At 40.0% G+C, this 18,836-nt stretch overlaps 1 protein-coding gene across 2 annotated transcripts in view; it reads right to left on the bottom strand.

Annotated features, from left to right (window-relative positions):
* Window positions 1-18,836, bottom strand: part of FLT1 (fms related receptor tyrosine kinase 1) — a 192,658-nt gene that overhangs the window by 151,961 nt on the left and 21,861 nt on the right. For both annotated transcript variants that reach the window (XM_021676188.2, XM_021676189.2), the window contains exons 2-3: window positions 12,051-12,147; window positions 11,433-11,659 (exon numbers count right to left, since the gene is read on the bottom strand). In XM_021676188.2, coding sequence (XP_021531863.2) covers window positions 11,433-11,659; window positions 12,051-12,147 — 324 coding nt within the window. The remainder of the gene's footprint in view (window positions 1-11,432; window positions 11,660-12,050; window positions 12,148-18,836) is intronic.

Here is an 18,836-nt window from a genome sequence, read left to right on the forward strand (position 1 = left end):
AGAACACAGCTGAAAAAGGATTGTTTTCCAAAACATACAAAGAATTCTTAAAACTCATCAATAAGAAAACAAACAACCATTTAAAGTGGGTCATTTCACTAAAGAAGACGTACAGATGGCAAATAAGCATATGAGGAGGTGCTCCACATCACGTCATTGGGAAAATGCAAACTAAAATAACAATGAGATATCATTACATACTTACTAGAGCAGCCAAAATCCAGAACACTGCCAACAGCCAATGTTGGCAAGGAGGCAGAGTGATAGGAACTGTCATTTGCTGCTGGTGGGAATGCAACACTGGACAGTCACTTTGGAAAACGGTTTGGCAGTTTCTTATAAAACTAGCCATTCTATTGCCCTAAAATCTAGCAATCACGTTTGTTGGTATTTGCCCAAAGGAGCTGAAGAAATACATCCACACAAAAACCTGCACATGGGTGTTTATAGCAGCTTTATTCATTATTGTTAAAACTTGGAAGCAGCCAAGATGTCCTTTGGTAGGTGAATGGGTAAATAAACTATGAATATAAGCATATAATTTATATAATGAATATTAAAATACATAAACTATGAACATAAAAATATTCATATGATGGAATATTATTCAGCAGCAAAAAGAAATGAGATATTAAGCCATGGAAAGACATGGAGGAACTTTAAATGCATATTACTAAATGAAAGAAGCCAATCTTAAAAGGCTACATACTGTTTGATTCCAACTATATGAATTCTGGAAAAGGTAAAACTATGAAAACAGTAAGAAAGATAAGTGTTTGCCAGGGCTTGGGATTAAGGAAAGGATGACTGAGTAGAGCGCAGAGGATTTTAGGGCAGTGAAAATACTCTGTGTGGTACTATAATAGTGAATACATGTCATTGTATGTTTTTCTAAACCCATAGAATGTACAACACCACGGGTGAACCCTCATGTAAACTTTGTACTTGGGTGATTATGATGTCTAGTTGTAGGTTCATTGACTGAAACAAATGTACCACTGTGGTGGGGAATGTTGATAATGAAGACTATGCGTGTGGGGACAGGGAGTATAGGAAATCTCTACCTTCCTCTCAGTTTTGCTGTGAACCTGAAACTGCTCTAGGAAAAAATTTTTAAAAATCACACACACATACACACACACACACACACACACATACAATTTTAAAAACGAGAGCACTACTTTACAGATTGCTGTGAGGATAAAATCTGTTAACGAATGCAAAGTGCTTATTAGGATGGCACCAGCATGGATTAAGACCCACCTAAATGCTAACCATTCACCTTATTAAACAATTTGTCCAGAGTCAAAGACCAAGACTTACTAGTATCCAAACAAGGATTTGAAACCAGTCTGAAGCCTGGATCATGTTGTTTCAACTGTAGGTTATTAATTGATATTTGATGAAGGAAGGAAGGAAGGGAGGGGTGTTTACTGCTTTAGTAAGCTACCTATTTTGAACAACACAATCAGCTAGCCGACATAATTCAGCAAAAATACATCAAATGACAAACAACAAATATTTTAAATATTTAAAGGAAAAACTGTAGAGTATTAGAACTGGAAGGACCATAAAGATAAAAACAGATCACCTCCTCATCTACAAGCAAGGCAAGTATTTCATTATTGTTGTTAAAGTTATGAAATGCCAGAAACTTAAGGCCTTTTTAGCTTAAGGGGATTTCTTCTGAAAAAGTCCCTTGCTTATTTTTCTTAAAAGATCACTTGAGGGAGATTTTTTTAAATCCTTAAAACCATAAAGTTTTGATTCATTATTTTTCACACTTCTTGATTGTAAGGGAAAAATGAGAGAATATGGTCAATTTTATTGCCTTTGGACTTCATTACCGTCTTTAGATTTCTTTTTCTTTCTTTCTTTTTTTTTTTTTTTTGAGATCGAGTCTCACTCTGTTGCCCAGGCTGGAGTGCAGTGGTGCGATCTTGGCTTACTGCAAGCTCCACCTCCTGGATTCAAGCAATTCTCCTGCCTCAGCCACCCAAGTAGCTGGGACTATAGGCATGCGCCACCACGTCTGGGGAATTTTTTTGTACTTTTAGTAGAGATGTGATTTCACCATGTCAGTCAGGCGGGTCTTGAATTCCTGACCCCAAGTCATCCGCCCGCCTCGGCCTCCCAAAGTACTGGGATTACAGGCGTGAGCCACCACGCCTGGCCCATCTTTAGATTTCATAATTCCACCATAGTCATCAACTTTACAAAGTCTTAGGTTGTGTCCAAGTGGCTTATTCAGGACTACGTTCATTCTGATTATTTCTGAGTACTTATGCAGCTCTACTAAATGCCTTATGATGTACAACTGTGTTGTTGCTAGTAAGTCTTAGCAATGTGGCTCTAGATAGCTGGCATGTCAAATTTTTCTGGTATGGATTTTAGGGAGCCCCAGAAATTGTTTTCTCTCTGAGGAAATGGCCTGAATGTTTTACAGGTCCACACACCAAGTGCTAAGGATGACATTCCTAGGACATCTAGGAGAATACACGTCTGGGGCAGGGGCAAAGGTGACTGACTGCCAACAAGTCTACCCACATGAGTGGCTTCTGTCCCAGTCACATGTCAGGGTCTTCTATAGTCAAACTCCCTTGGTGTTTAATGACAGAAATGTTTTTACAAGGGAAATGTGACATGGCAGGACTTAAAGATATCAAGAATGTCTTCCATCCAATTTTCACATAGCTGGAAAGGAAAATGGTTAAGAGTTAAGTTTCTGTTCTCTAAATTCTCGCCAGGTGGTCCTAATCAGCTGTCCACCAGTGACGGATAGAATGGATAATCTCCTTCCTACTTCAGCCCTAGAAGGAGTGCACAGCCGGGCTGTGGAGGGGTCTGTTTCCCGAGAAAAAAATCTGTGATTACAAACAACATCATCATCAGTGTGTATTTTAAACCCTAGACATATTTGTTTCCCCTCTTTCACATCTTCATCAAAATGAAAAAATAAATCCAGCAAAACCTGACCTTGTACTAGATTTTTGATGAAGATGTGTACAGATGTGCCAGAAAATTCCTAGGAATTCTTTAGAGAATTTGAAGGACCATTCTGCAGATGGAAGTCAGTCTCAGATTGCTGCCATTCTCGGAATCTCACCTGGGCTTCCAGATGCATCAGCCAGAGACTGAGAGTCCCACCTTTGTTCACTCCAACATGTTCACCTGTCCCCTGAGCAAAGGCATCAAGTAAGGATGTGAGAAGAAAAACGCGATTCATCACCCAAGCTGTCTGCATGTGTGGCCTCCTGGTGATGCAAGGACTCAAGCAACTCTATGGTAGAAATCCTAGACAATTCCTGATCAAAACTTTGGAAACCAGTTCCTACTGGAATATTAGTGGTAGAAGAAACACACGTTTCAGGAAATACATGGAAGAAGCCACAAGTTAGGGATGGAGGTGATGTGAGTAAGGGAGGGAGCTCTTTGGATGGACAGGGGAAGGAATGAATGAGGCCATGTGGAAAACGGAAATTTAAAACCACAGAAAACTCTAGACATTAGTCAAGCAATATTAGATAATGTCATAGATTTCCTAAGAAATCCATGCCTAAAAATTTCAACCAACTAATGTGGCTAAGAGTTTGCATTTTACATTGGAAGCTTTCTTGTTTTCTTCCTACAAAATGTAAACTGTTTTTGCTTATTTTCCGTTGGAGGAGAATTGTGATGAATAGAAAAAATATTTTCTCTTTAAAGTTTCTCTTATGAAATTATGACAGTGATTCCATTTACATATTTTTGAAACTTTGGCAATCTGTTCAGCCATGTGCCGCTCTCTGCCCATCACGGTGCTGACCTGCATGAAAGCATGAACACCTCCTTTCAGTCTGGGGATGAAGGGCCCACGTTCCTTGTGCATTCCCACCTTACAAGGGTCCTTCTGATCCCCCTAGGGGGAAAGTGGAGGTGGCAAGCCTCAGTGAAGAAGCCTACAGATTGCTGCTCTGTTGCTGTCCCTGCTGGTTCCATGGAGATGTTTATTGGACTTGCCATACCAGCCTGGCAGATTGGCAACAAACACCATCTGCCAACCATCACCCAGCTGGGCAGTGTTGGCTGAGCCTCCTGTGTGTACCAAATTGTGTCAGATCTGGGAAGGGATCTAAAGGCAGGCAGTGCTGAAACAACAGCCACGCCTCACAGAACATGAATAGGGGTCCTCATTAGAGGATATTAACGGAGCCCTCTTCACTCCTTAGAGACCTACTTCTGAACAATAGTTATTCTTTAAAAAATAAAACTCATGCTTTAAAAAATACTCCCAAATCTGTGAGCCATGGTCCTAGAAAGTAACTGGGGGACTCAACAATTACAGGATTCTGTGACTGCTTTTTGTGTCTCCCACAGAACAAACAACAGGGCCTTGCGTGGAGTAGGTATGTAATCAACATCTGCAGGCAGACTCCTGCCAGTGGAAACTCCTGGGCTAAGCCTCTGAGTGGGAAAACTCAGTTCAGGAATTAAATGAGTGGATTACACAGAACCACTCAAAAGCAGTGGACCCAAATCAGCTAAAGGAGAGGGCTTCTTTCCGCTGCCACGTTTTTCTCCAGGCCTCTGTTTCAGTACTGGTGTGCCAAAAAAAAAAAAAAGAAAAAAAGAAAAAAAAAAAATCCCAGTGCTTACAATTGGCACGGCTTACCTAAATAATAGATATGGCCTATCCTGGCAACTTTTAAACTTACTATGCTAACTTTCACAATAAGAAATACATTTTACATCAGACTCATTAAACACATGCACACGCACATATGTACTTTACGTTTATGTGGCTATAATGGATATATGTGTGTATAAAATGGAAACAAAAATAGTTTTACTAAACAACGCGTACCCTTACTCTTTGCAATTTACTTGGATGTTTTCTTTTCTGTCCTGGGTTGGTTTTTCTTTTTTGAGACAGGGTCTCACTATGTTGTCCAGGCTGGAGTACAGTGGCTATTCACAGGTGCACTCACAGCTCACTGCAGCCTCAAATCCTGGGCTCATGTGATCTCCCTGCCCTAGCCTCCTAAATAGCCAAGACTACAGGGGCATGCCCCAGCTCGAGCTGTTTTTTTTTCAATGCAGGTTGCAACCATTCATTTAATTCCATAGCCCATTAATGAATTTGGATGCATATTTTCAAAAGCTCTGCTCAACTTAGTAAATTTTTCCTCCAAAGAAAAAGAAAAAAATTAAATTTGAGATTAAAAAATTTTAGTAACTATATAATCTATGTTCTTAACAATTAAAACAACAACTAGGCTGGCCGCTGTGGCTCACGCCTGTAATCCCAGCACTTTGGGAGGCCGAGGTGGGCGAATCACATGAGGTCGGGAGTTTGAGACCAGCCTGACCAACATGGAGAAACCCTGTCTCTACTAAAAATACAAAAAATTAGCAAGGCATGGTGGCGCATGCCTGTAATCCCAGCTACTTGGGAGACTGAGGTAGGAGAATTGCTTGAACCTGGAAAGCAGAGGTTTCGGTGAGCCGAGATCGCACCATTGCACTCCAGCCTGGGCAATAAGAGCAAAACTCCATCTTGAAAAACAACAATTAGTTCATAGTTTGATGTCAAGAGCTGCAACTCCAGTGCAGGGGATATAGCCCTAACCTAGGGATCTAACCTGGAGCCCCGTCCTGGCTTCTCACTGTATGAGGCACCATTGCACTCCAGCCTGGGCAATAAGAGCAAAACTCCATCTTGAAAAACAACAACAATTAGTTCATAGTTTGATGTCAAGAGCTGCAACTCCAGTGCAGGGGATATAGCCCTAACCTAGGGATCTAACCTGGAGCCCCGTCCTGGCTTCTCACTGTATGAGCTCTGTCTAGCTCATACAAGTCACTGAGATTGTTTTCTCATATATAACATGGAAGAAATACCAACTCCCTTTCTCTCAGAGATAATTAAGTAACAGCTGTTAAGGAAATCTGAAGTTCAGTACAAATGAGTGCATTGAATCCTCCTCAGAATTGCCACTCCACTACAGCCTGGGTGACAGAGTGAGACTCCATCTCAGAAAAATAAATAAAAAATAAAAAAAAGAATCCTCCTCAGAATATCTGCACTGGTAGGATTTCTCCTCACTCGAGGTTTCATAGCCAGGCAGATTCATAGCCAGGCAGAGCTTTTTATTTTCCCCCACAAAACACATTTACATAAAAGCATAATTATTATTATCTCCCAGAATACCTAAGTTGCTAGAAATTTTGCTGCTTTCAGTTTTATACCCAATGCATTCGATAATTTTTCTACCTCAAATTATGCTGCTATGCAAATCTCATGAGTTTTATGCATATGGGAAAAACAACTGTGGAAAATTTTGTTGTAAAAATGCTCCAACCCATTGACTTTAACAGAGCCAGAGAGGAAAACAATCAAGTAAAGAGAAACAGAAGAAAAGAGATGAGTTTCTTTTACAGGGATGAACTAGAAGGGATCTACCCCACCCCCATCATTTTTGCTTTTCGATTATAATTTTTCAAGAGGAGATACGGTATTTAAATAGGCCCATAGGCCCTAGAAACTTGCAGCTGGTGAAAGAGAGATATAAGCTAACTTCACAGTGTGGGGAGCTCAACACGCTAAGTTTAAGGTCTTGCTAACTAAATTAAAGAGAAGTATTAAATACTTCAGAGAATGCCATTAAAAAACTCGTCTGGTCAGTTTTCTTACTCTACAGTCCTAACTCATATATTACAGTAATATTTTCAATGAAATCCTCTAATTTTGAGGAAAGGCTGGCCTGGAGCCAATTTCCTGTGTACATCAGAGTGTCAGAAAAGAAGTGCAAAAGTGCTCCTTTTTCTCTCCAAGGGGATGAAATTCACCTAAATAGCCCTAACATTACCATTCCGCTAGAAATTAGTAGAAGAATTGTACTCTGTTGCAATTAGGAGGTGCTTTGTAATTTGTTTTTGTTTATGACCTGGTATTTTGTAGCTATAATTAATGAGGGATTCAATTCATTTTCAACAAAGCAATTTTTACAAATGCATATCATATTTACCAAGGTTATAACCAGAGAGGAGGAGGATGATGATAGTGCCTTTGCATCAATGTAATTTAGTGTGGCAAAGCTCCACCTGGCTATGGGACCAAATGGCCCCTTCCAGGATTCTGAGTATTCCATTAATTCCCCTCTTTCCCTCAGCCACTCAACCTCTGATCACCAAGGCCAATGAATCCCCCAATTCTATCAACTCTCCTTCCCCACTACGACCAAAGTGAACTCAGGACACCTCCTTCCTCCTGCTTTGATGCGCAGAGCAGGCCCCTATCAGCCCTCCCTGCCTTAGTCTTGCCCCTTCTGATCTTCTCCTGCCACTGAGAATGTGAAGGGAAAGCCTGGCCACCTTATTCTGGTGCTAGCACTTTTCCATGACTCCCGAAAGAGCACTGATATGAAGTGGATTCTTGGTCCTTTGCTTGTAAAACTCAGACAATGATGCTTCATTGGATGGTTGTGAGGATTAAATGGTGTAAAGTAAATGAAACCATTTGTTTTAAACAGTTCTAACTCATATATTACAGTAACATTTTCAATGAAATCCTCTAATTTCGAGGAAAGGCTGACCTGGAGCCAATTTTAACAAATGAAACCATAAACAAATGGTTTCATTTACTTTATGCCATTTGATTTTTTACATTGAAACAAATGTAAGAAATTATATTAGTGGAAATTTAAATTTACTAGATAATTCAGTAATTAAGTAAAGTAGTTAAATATAATTACTTGGGTACTTAAATTGATTTAATACGTCATGCCAGAGGTTTGGTGGATTTACACAAGCTGGAATGAAAAAGCACTGATATTGATTTTTCTGTTCATTATATATCAGATGTTACATCCTAATCAGTGCTCAGGTGGGAACTGTGCCTGTTACGCAGCAGGCAATCAATAATGCCTAAATAATAGTTTGTTCATAGTTTACATGCTGGATTTGGTGATATGTAGACAGAGCTATACTCCTGATTCTTTTTCTGAAAACCCCATTAGACTACAAATCTACCTTTTCAACAGATGTGTCTACATAGGGTTACTCATCCTTACAGAAAAATAAAACGAAATCCCAATAATCTGCAGATGCTTATTGGGGCTAAAATCCCCCAAAGATATTCTAAAGTAAATATTCAACAGTAATAAATACATGATAACCAAGTTAATATCTAGCGAGTAGCCACAGCTGTGTATTAGGAAATGTTTGGAGTTTTATTAATGCTCTGAGTCATTAGAGGTAGGTTTTGTGTCCCTGAACTAAAATAAACCTGTCATGGAAGTGTTCAGTAACAATGGAAGCAGAAGACCAAATTTTCTCAGTGAGAGAGTTAATACAATAATGAAAAGAGAGATACATAAAATATTAGGCTCCTCGGAAAAGTTATGATTGTTTAATGGATTATATCACAGCTACCCTGGACTTTAATAAGGTGTGATTATGAGACCAATATCACTCTACCAGGAAACATAACAAAATATGTGTTACTATTCATAGTAGTACAGTTATAGGCTTATAGTAACTGTTTCCTAAATATGCACTGATTAAATTGATTAGCAAACAAGATTCAGAAGGCTCTTCTATGGTTACCATTATTGATTCCAACATCTTTTAGTATCAGTGCTATTTAAAAATAGTGATCTCATAATATTATCATGACAATTTTCCTAATGAGCTCATATAATATTCATAGTATATGTATGTATATGTGTGTATTCCACAATAACCTATGAAATACAATGCATTTCACAATCCTTCCTTATCCAGAAACTATCTTTGTGATAGACAATTTTCTAATGTCCAACAAGTTATGCAAGTGTTTTATGATATTGGAACTTGTAGTTTTCTGCAAATGGCTGTGGACTATTACAGGAACACAGACATGATAAATACAGGACCCAATGGCCACTGCTCCCCCACAACCCCACAAGAGACATCAATAATCAATCATGGCACTTTTTCCCACTAAGCCTGGAATTTGTTCTCAAATGTTGATTTTAACATAGTATTCCACACAGCACCTGTTAACACATTCATTTATTCATTTAGCAAATATTAGTGATGTCTTACTATGTGCAAGGCACCGTACTAGGGAGGCACACTGCAGATAAAAGTCATCCAAGACAGACATGGACCTTGCCATCATAGGACTTAGATTAACTATGGATTTGACACCCAAAGTCATGCTTATTTGCTAGATCTGCTCTGTTGTATAGCTGAAATGGAACTAATTCTAAATAGCAGCGTCTCTCTTTTGTGACAGTAGGGGACTGAGTGGAGAGGCTTGCACTCCCTGGCTCCATAAAGCCATGTCTATTGAATAGTTTAGGAGTTAAAGGTGAAAATAGCTGAACACTGTTTATTAGAAAAAAAAAAAAGATGGTGTTCTTTTTATTCATTTAAGTGTTCAATTTGCAAGTCACACTGATAAACTCACAGGAGAAAGTTTTATGAAACTATTAGAATGAATAAATTTTTCTCCCACTCCCCTGTAGAGACAGGGGCAGTCTGTGACTCACTGTGAAGTGTTTTCCTTTCTCCACAAATGTCGGAAAGAACACAATATGCTATGTGGAATTAGAAAAAGAGAACAGATGGCTGAGTTTATGGCTTTTTCCACCACTATCAAGCATGTGGTCTTTCCCCCTCAGCTGCAAAATTACTTCTCTTAAAGTCTCTGCTCTTAATGCTGTGCCTTCCCCACCCTGCCTCATTCCTGCCTGCCATCCTTTCATCCTTGCTTTAGAAGTGGGCTGACTTCCCAAAGCAAAGTTCCCCAGCTTACATCCCACTGGTATGTGGAAGTGGGCTGACTGCATCCCTTCATGGCAAACTGCTTGGATGGTTTGTCCCTTACAGCTATCTACCCGCTGGACAAGTGCAAAATGTCAAAACAGTCCAGAAGATCAGGGATGTGAAAGTGGCTCAGTCAAAATCAGGCTGATAGCAGCTACAAAGAGGTTACTGTCAATAACAGGCAACTGTTCTGCTGTCTCCTAAGACTAATCCTGAATCTGGATAAATACATATTATGCTTGGGGAAAATACTGTCTAGTTGCTTTATTTCACAAATTAAAAAAAAAAAAAACTCATGGCCAGCCGCGGTGGCTGATGCGTATAATCCCAGCAGTTTGGGAGGCCGAAGCAGGTGGATCACCTAAGGTCAGGAGTTCGAGACCAGCCTGACCAACATGGCGAAACCCCATCTCTACTAAAAATACAAAAATTAGCCCGGCGTAGTGGCACGCCCCTGTAATCCTAGCTACTCGGGAGGCTGAGGCAGGAGAATCGCTTGAACCTGGGAGGTGGAGGTTGCACTGAACTGAGATCATGCCATTGCACTCCAGCCTGGGTGACAGAGTGAGACTCCATCTCAAAAAACAAAACAAACAAACAAATTTAAAAACTCACTAAAGTGTGAATTCTACTGTACTACCTCCAATGCAAAGACCCAGTTCTTGAAGTCACTGGTAGACTCACAATGTATATTTAGTGATCAATGCTGATAGTTGTTTTCTTTTGTTTTTTAACCTGATTCTATAACTGAAGTGCCTACTAATTTTGCTTTGTGTTCTCTACAGCCCTGTGTGTGTGTGTGTATTTTTCTTTAATCCCCTCAAGATTCGGAAATTGACTGGAACTAAACAAGGAAGAAGAAAGTGACAGGGCATTTTTATTATTCTTTCTCACAGTTCCAATTTTACTGTGAGTTTCTACTTCTTAAAAGATTTTGTATTTTTTTCCCTTTGAATGTTACTTCATTTATTCATTCTCTAAGGAAGAAAAAACAGTATCATAAAAATTATGAATGAATAAAAATGATTTTTCTATGAGTATCATAAAAAATGAATCAAACATGATTCATTTTTACCCTTTGCCCTTTGCACTGTATCCTGGTCAGTGCCAGTTCTCATGCCATTATAGTAGTTCCTCAGTGAACATGAAATAATACAACATTGTCCATTGGAACCAATTATATAACACTCAAGAGCTATAACAGCAACATTGAGTTTATTAATTTAGTAGAAACACAGTATTTTACAGTTCTAGCATATAAGAGAATGCAGTTGTGTTAAATGACAAAAATCATGTATTCTATTTTGGGCTTCTCAATAATTAAGAATTTAGAGCTAAAATCCTTTCATTCATTTATTCATCCAACTATGGGCCAGATACTGTGCTAGAATCTGTGGGTACAGAAGTGATGTATACAGACCAGTGTCTCTCTCTTTGTGGAGCACACAAGTGACTGACTGGGCCTTGACAGTTCTGGTCAAAATTGACATTCATGAAAGTGTCTACAACTAGGATGGAATCTCTTTCCTAACCCGTTTCTTTCATACTCACTAGAAAAGCCACCCTTCCAACGGACCAGGGTAGATTTATGACCCACTGAAAAGCAACAGCAAACAGAATGTAGAAAATGGAAGTCTTACCATTAATAAATATATAGATTGCAGATTCTGTTTTCTTCTTCTTTGAAATAGGTACAGGTAGGTATTTGCAGCTGTAGAAGCCAGTGTGGTTTGCTTGAGCTGCGTTCAAGGTCAAAGTACTGCAGAATTGTTTCCCATTTCTTCCACAGGCAGATTTAGTTATGCTCAGCCTTTCGCTTTCCTTACTCACCGATTCAGGCAAAGACCATCCATGGGCTGCTTCCCCTCTGCAATCACAGATAAGAAAACAAAACATGATTATGGCTGGGCCCCGGGCTCAGCACCAGTTCCTAAGCATTCATTTTATTAGGAAGCTGAGGTCCTCTCTTAAGTGTAGTCATCTTCCTCTTTACGGGAAAGCAACACATTTAGAAAAGCTATTGAACAATACTCAGAATAAAGATGCAGAACTATATGGGCATCCCTTCCCCCATTTCCCTGAGTGAGTAATGCTCTCCCTTCCCCATGAATCCCCTTTCATGGGAAGCTGGATGCATATGGTTTGCACTTTGCAGCTCACAGGCAATTATTGAGGTCCCTGCCTTTCTACTCTACCAGGGAGTGATTTTGCCTGAGGCATGGTGACTAAATTATTCCCAAACCATCACAGTCACTTACCTGCATTGGAGATGCAGTGTCTGGCCTGCTTGCATGACGTGCTGGGTGCCTTTTAAACTCAGTTCAGGACCTTTTAATTTTGAACCTGAACTAGATCCTGGAAAACAAATTTTTAAAATGTATTATTTGCAAATTACCTTCTTACCTTTTTTTACTTCTCTTTCCATAAAGATGAGTTTTCATTTTTAATTTATTTACATCTTTAATTTACTTGCATCTTTAATTTATATGCAAAAGATACACTAATATAAATTTCTCTTCATTCACACATTTTTTCTAGCTCTATCCTTGCTTATAAATATTATATATCCTTTTATACCAAATGACCTAAATAACATCCAAAAGCCTATTTATGTAGAATGTTAATGGATTCATATAGGTTCAATGCAATTATATTAGAATATAAAATAACTTGTTACAATATTCAAATATGTAATAATTTAGTAAAAACTTTTAAGAATAAATGTCAGTGTCATCCAAGATAGATTTCCAATACTGAACTTCTTCCAGTGTGGGCCATCTGCTCCTATAGGCCTGTCTCATTCTTTTTTCTGAATAAAAAGTACAGAAATTTTCCTGGGTTCTGGACTTAGTGCAATCATTAGTTGAGCAATGATATATTTTTGGCCAATCATTTCCCTTTCTGAACCAGTTTCCTCATTTGGAAAACTAATTTGAGAATCAAAATCAGTTTTAGAAGCCATTTGGTTTGTCTTACATAATCTATGAGTTCCCTCTAAAATGGTACAGTCAAAAGGGAACTGTTGACACTCTTATGTGACATTTGACAAATATCTCACAGAGGATTGTTGTGAGGCAATGAAGTCAGGTGGTGAAAGTACCTTAAAATCTACACATCTCTAGATGAGGTAATAATGACATCAATTTTAGTGACTAGTTGTGTCACCCTAGACAAATCATCTCTCTCTTTCCAGATCTCACTTCTCTTATCTGTAAAAAAGAGATTGGACTCGATGACCTTGACATCTCTGACCTTCCATTCCTCACAGTCCCAGTCTGATATAGCTTGGATGTTGACCCTCCAAATCTGATGCTGAATTGTAATCCTCAGTGTTGGAGGTCGGGCCTGGTGGGAGGTGTTAGGGTCAAGGGGGTGGATCCCTCACACATGGCATGGTGCTGTTATTTAGATCTGATTATTTAAAAGTGTGTGGCACCTCCCCGCTTCTCTTGTTCCTGCCCTCACCATGTGATACACCTGCTCCTGTTTTGCCTTTGACATGACTAAGGGCTCCCTGAGGCCTCACCAGAAGGTGAGCAGATGCTAGCACCATGCTTGTACAGCCTGCAGAACTGTGAGTCAATTATACCTCTTAATAAATTACCAAGCCTCAGATATTTCTTTTTGTTTGTTTGTTTTCTTCCTCAGATATTTCTTTACAGCAATACAAGAACAGCCTAACAGTCAGCCTCATGATTTTTTGAACCATAGGTGCTAGAGACGCTGAGCCTCCCTTGAAGCTCTTACCCACCAATCAGAATACTCTCAGTAAGGATCTCTCTCACCTCCTGCCTCCCCTCATCCCTCACTCTCTCTTCTCCTTCTCCCTGCTATTCACCAGCCTCCTCCTCCTCCCCTCTTCCCCTGCAGCTGCAATGCCTTGGAAAGGCAGGGGATGAGGGGCCCAGGATTAGCATTCCTTAGGCGGGAATAGAAGTTAGCGGGAGGAAGGAAAGATATTCTTGGAGAGAGGAAAGTTTAGTATTGGGCACCAATCTCAGGGCATAGTTTTACTTTTAAAAAATCAATTTAAGTAGCGGAAGTGAAGGCAGAAGCTTGAAGTGAATGGTCGTGCAGGCTTTACCATTAGGTCACGGATCTGTGAGAGGAGATGTATGTGCCAAATACCGTGGTTATGCCCAGCAGAGCTCTCCAGCATTTCTCTTGGGTTTGAATATATCAAAGAAAACTAGATTCAGTTAGATCTGTGTTTGAAGCTTAGCTTTCCCACCTACTGACTGCATGACTTTGGCATCACTTAATTATCTGCTCCTCAGCCTCGTCATGAGTGGAACCAGAAACCTTATGAACTACCTCATAGGCAGGGCGTGTGGATTCGGTGCTGTGCTGTGGAAGTGGCTGGCTTGCTGCCTGGCACATGGCAGATGCCCACTGTCACTGGCATCTAGAGGAATCACTTCCCCTCCCCCTTCGTCTGTCAGAATATTTTGCTGGGTGTGTAATTGCAAATATATTAAATTAACATATGCTTTTCTGGTATCGCTAATAATAGAAATTAATACCTTTTTAAATTCTATTTTATTTTTGAGACAGAGTTTCACTTTGTTTCCCAGGCTGGAGTGCAGTGGTGCGATCTCAGCTCACCCTGCAACCTCTGCCTGCCAGGTTCAAGCAATTCTCATGCCTTAGCCTCCCGAATAGCTAGGACCACCGGTGCATCCCACCAGAGCAGCTAATTTTTTGTATTTTCATTATAGATAGAGTTTTGTCATGTTTGCCAGGCTGGTCTCAAACTCCTGACCTCAGGTGATCCGCCCACCTCGGCCTCCCAAAGTGCCGCGATTATAGGCGTGAGCCCAGCCTAAATTAATATCCTAAAAGTAACTTTTATAGACAGTAGATCCTGGTATCAAAGCACTCCTAAATAAAATGGCTAAATATTAACTAAATTAAAATCCCTCTTTTACATGGATCCCATTGATCTATCAAATAACCTCCTAGAACAAGTCAACCCCTTCAGGTACCTAGGAACATATTTTAACTCATACTTATCCTTATGAGTTTCTTGAGGCAAACTGTAGCTCAAAATCAGGGATCTGTGGAAACACCAGGCTTTTCTAAAGCCACAGCCAGCAATGGATAACACTTGCCCTGAGAAATTTCCACGCAGAATAGTTTCTGCCCTTCTTTATGGCCTGGAACTCTGGGGATTTCATTGAGCAACTGTTCGTGTGCTGGAAAAAAATCCATCAAATCTTCCTGTGGAAAATTCTGGCATTACTTGTGGTTATCCCTGTGGTCTCGGTCTGGAGATACTGAGCGCTCCAGTCCAGGAGAAGGAACGGTTCCCCTGTTTGTGACATGAGGTAAATCACACCGCCTACATCTTGGTTTCCAAATCATATGAATCTTTCTTTATCAGCAACCTAGAACACCAGTACTCCTGACCCTCATCAGAGGAAACCGCTTACTTCAAAGAACCACCCAAAGCCCAGCTGAGAGAAGTGCTATTTATTTATTTATTTATTTTTGAGATGGAGTTTTGCTCTTGTCACCCAGGCTGGAGTGCAATGGCACAATCTCGGCTCACTGTGGCCTCTGCCTCCCGGGTTCTAGTGATTCTCCTGCCTCAGCCTTCAGTGTAGCTGGGATTACAGGTGTGCGCCACCACACCCAGCTAATTTTGTATTTTTAGTAAAGATTTGTTTAGTAGAGGTTTTGCCATGTTGACCAGGTTGGTCTCGAACTCCTGACCTCAGGTGATCCACCCACCTGGGACTCCCAAAGTGCTGGGATTACAGACGTGAGTCACCGCGCCTGGCAAGAAGTGCTATTTAGAGAAGATCTCTGAAACAGTGTGCCGTCTAATTGTTCCTGTCTGCACTCCCTATGTTGTCCCCCAACCAGAAGAAGACAACATAACTGAATGGTTAAAAGACACTGACAAGAATGGGGTTATTGTTAAGTTTAGGGGAAAATGCTAAAAAAAAAAATATGTTGTTACATAATTTGTCTCCAGTAAGATCAGTGAATTTTGCACTTGGAATGAGGAAGCTAGATAAAAATATTTAACCAAAACAAAGGAAAACAGAAGTATAAGGAAACAAATTTCCAAGTAACTGGTGACTTCAAGTACATTACTATCCTTCAGTTAATAGGAAACCGGAATCTTACAAAGGTTATTGGAGGTGTCAAGTTTATAGTTTAACAAGAAAATGAATAAGAAAAAGGGAAAGTGAAAATATTTATTTCTCAAATGCTTTAAATTCACATTATTAGGGCTTACAACATTTCTTTGAGGCAGTTTAATGTCCATACACCTATCTGAGTAACGAAGATTCAACTAACTTTTTTTTTAGCATCTACTACATGCCAGACACTTGCCCATCTTATTAGTGATTTATATAAATATAGATATGTATATACATATCCATAAACACGTGCACAGTCACAGCATGGGAAACTCAGCTTGCTCGCCTCAGTAGCTCACAGTCATACTGACCATTTAGATAATAAATCCACAGCCTATTTCATTTTCAAGGGTGGAGTGCTATAATTTAGCAATGGAGCTCAGATGGGGATCAAAACTTTCCACTGCTTTACATGGCAGCCTAGAAATCTGTTTTAAAAGAATGATTTTGTCCCTTCTGTGAACTACTGTTTTCATCAAAATCAATTACAATATAATCATAACAGGCATACAAATCTCCTTACATCAGGAAGACTATTATTTAAACAAAACAAAACCAAAAAACTCAACACAGTGCATGAAAATGGGCTTTATCCCATGCTGCTTTGTTAGAAAAACTTAAGATCAAGCAGTATGGGCTAATGGCATTAAAAAACCAAAAGCTGAACATGGACTTATTTGAACACTGACACTTTGTATTGGTCTTATCTGAGGATTTGCTTCATTGTGTTTCTGTTCTGTATTATCTGGCAGGTGGAACAGAACTTTACGACTCTTTGACACAAATCCTTTCTCTCCTTCCCCACATGCTAAACCTCACATAGAAAGTCTATACGTAGACTGTTCTAAAATGCCACCCTTCATTCATTCCCCACCTTCGTTTCATTAGGCAAAATGGAATGCCTTCTTTGACTTCAATGGGAAGAGCGAATACATATCCAAGTAAAGGATGGCTTTATTTTGCAACCAAATCCAAAGCCCAGATGATTGAGGCTCCTTCTTCAAGTGCTCTTCAAAGCTACCATGATGGATACTAAAAGAGCCAACTCCCACTAGAGGTCATTATGAACCAGACAGCCTTGCTGTCACTTTTAAAACTCAAGACTCCCAATCTGACTACATGTATCTTTAGAAAACTGCGATTTTTACTAATCTAAATAAAAACAGTGTTCTAGCTGGTTGAATGCAACTTCAAGGCAAATCTCCTGGCCCCTCTCTCACCAGATGCCACCTCAGTGCCCCTTAGTCTATTGAAGTCTTAGGGTTATTCTCTGTAAGAAAGGAGCTTTATTTGAATATAAATCATCAAACATCCGTGTTTTTCCATTTTTTATTATGAGTCATTAATCTCCCTAGCTCTGCCACTTACTAGTTCTGTTGTGGCCATGGGCAGGCCATGTTAAGCCTCAGATTCTTCATCTGTCAATACAGGAGGTTAGACCTTGGTTTTTATGATCCTTTTCAGCTAACAATTCTGATCCTGGGATCACAGTAATTGATTACAATGTATATATTAAAAATCACATTTTAATAATACTTATAGTTAGTAAAAAAAAAAAGCCCAGTTTTAAAAATTAACCAAGGATCTGAATAGACACCTTCCCAAAGAAGATATATAAATAACCAATAAGCCCATGAAAAGATGAAGAGCCTCATTAGTCATCAGGAACATGCAAATAAAAAACACAGGGAGACACCACTTCGGGCCAACTCGAATAGTTTAAATAAAAAAGACAGATAAGAACAAGTGTTGGTGAGAATGTGGAGAAACTGGAACCCTCTTACAATGCAGGGAGGATTTTTAAATGGTGTGACCCACTTTGGAAAACAGTATGGCAGTTCCTCGAATGGTTAAACATAGAGTTGATCATAATTTAAACACATGAATCAGCAATTACACTCCTAGGTATCTACCCAAGACAGATGAAAACACTCGTCCACATAAAAACTTACACACAAATGTCCACAGCATATTTCCTATAACAGCCAAAAAGAAACAACCTGGGCCCAGTGCAGTGGCTCACACCTGTAATCCCAGCACTTTGGGAGGCCGAGAAGGGCAAATCACCTGAGGTCAGGAGTTTGAGACCAGCCTGGCCAACGTGGTGAAACCCCATCTCTACTAAAAATACAAAAATTAGCCGGGCATGGTGGTGCATGCCTCTAGTCCCAGCTACTCGGGAGGCTGAGGCAGGAGAATGGCTTGAACCTGGAAGGTGGAGGTTGCAGTGAGCCGAGATGGCGCCATTGCACTGCAGCCTGGGTGACAGAACGAGACTCCGTCAAAAGAGAAGAGAAAAGAGAAGAGGAGAAGAGAAGAGAAAAGAGACGAGAAGAGGAGAAGAGAAGAGAAGAGAAGAGAGCAGGGAGAGGGAGGAAGGAAGGAAGGGAGGGAGGGAGAGAGGAGGGAGGGAGGGAAAGAAAAAGAAAGAAAGGAAAGAAAGAAAGAAAAAGAAAGAACCCAATGTCTGTCAGCTGATGACTGGGTAAATAAAATATGTTGTATCATTACAATGGAGTATTATTTGGCAATAAAAAGGAATGAGGTGCTGATACGTGCTGCCACACAGATTATCTTGAAAATATTATGCTGGTGCACGGAGAAAGTCACGTAAGCACACAAGGAGAAAGCAGCTGTCTACAAGCCACAGAGAGAGGCCTCAGGAGAGACCAGACCTGCCAGCACCTTGATCTCAAGTTTCCAGATTCCAGAATTATGAGAAAACAAATTCCTCTAGTGTTACTGTTAAAAAAACAAAAACAGGCTAGGCATGGTGGCTCATGCCTGTAATCCCAGCACTTTGGGAGGCAAGAGCAGGTGCATCAACTGAGATCAGGAGTTTGAGACCAGCCTGGCCAACATAGTGAAACCCTGTCTCTACTAAAGATACAA

This window comes from Aotus nancymaae, unplaced genomic scaffold (assembly GCF_030222135.1).
Source record: "Aotus nancymaae isolate 86718 unplaced genomic scaffold, 86718_ANA_hifiasm-v0.15.2.pri h1tg000043l, whole genome shotgun sequence".
NCBI classification, from domain to species: Eukaryota; Metazoa; Chordata; class Mammalia; order Primates; family Aotidae; genus Aotus; species Aotus nancymaae.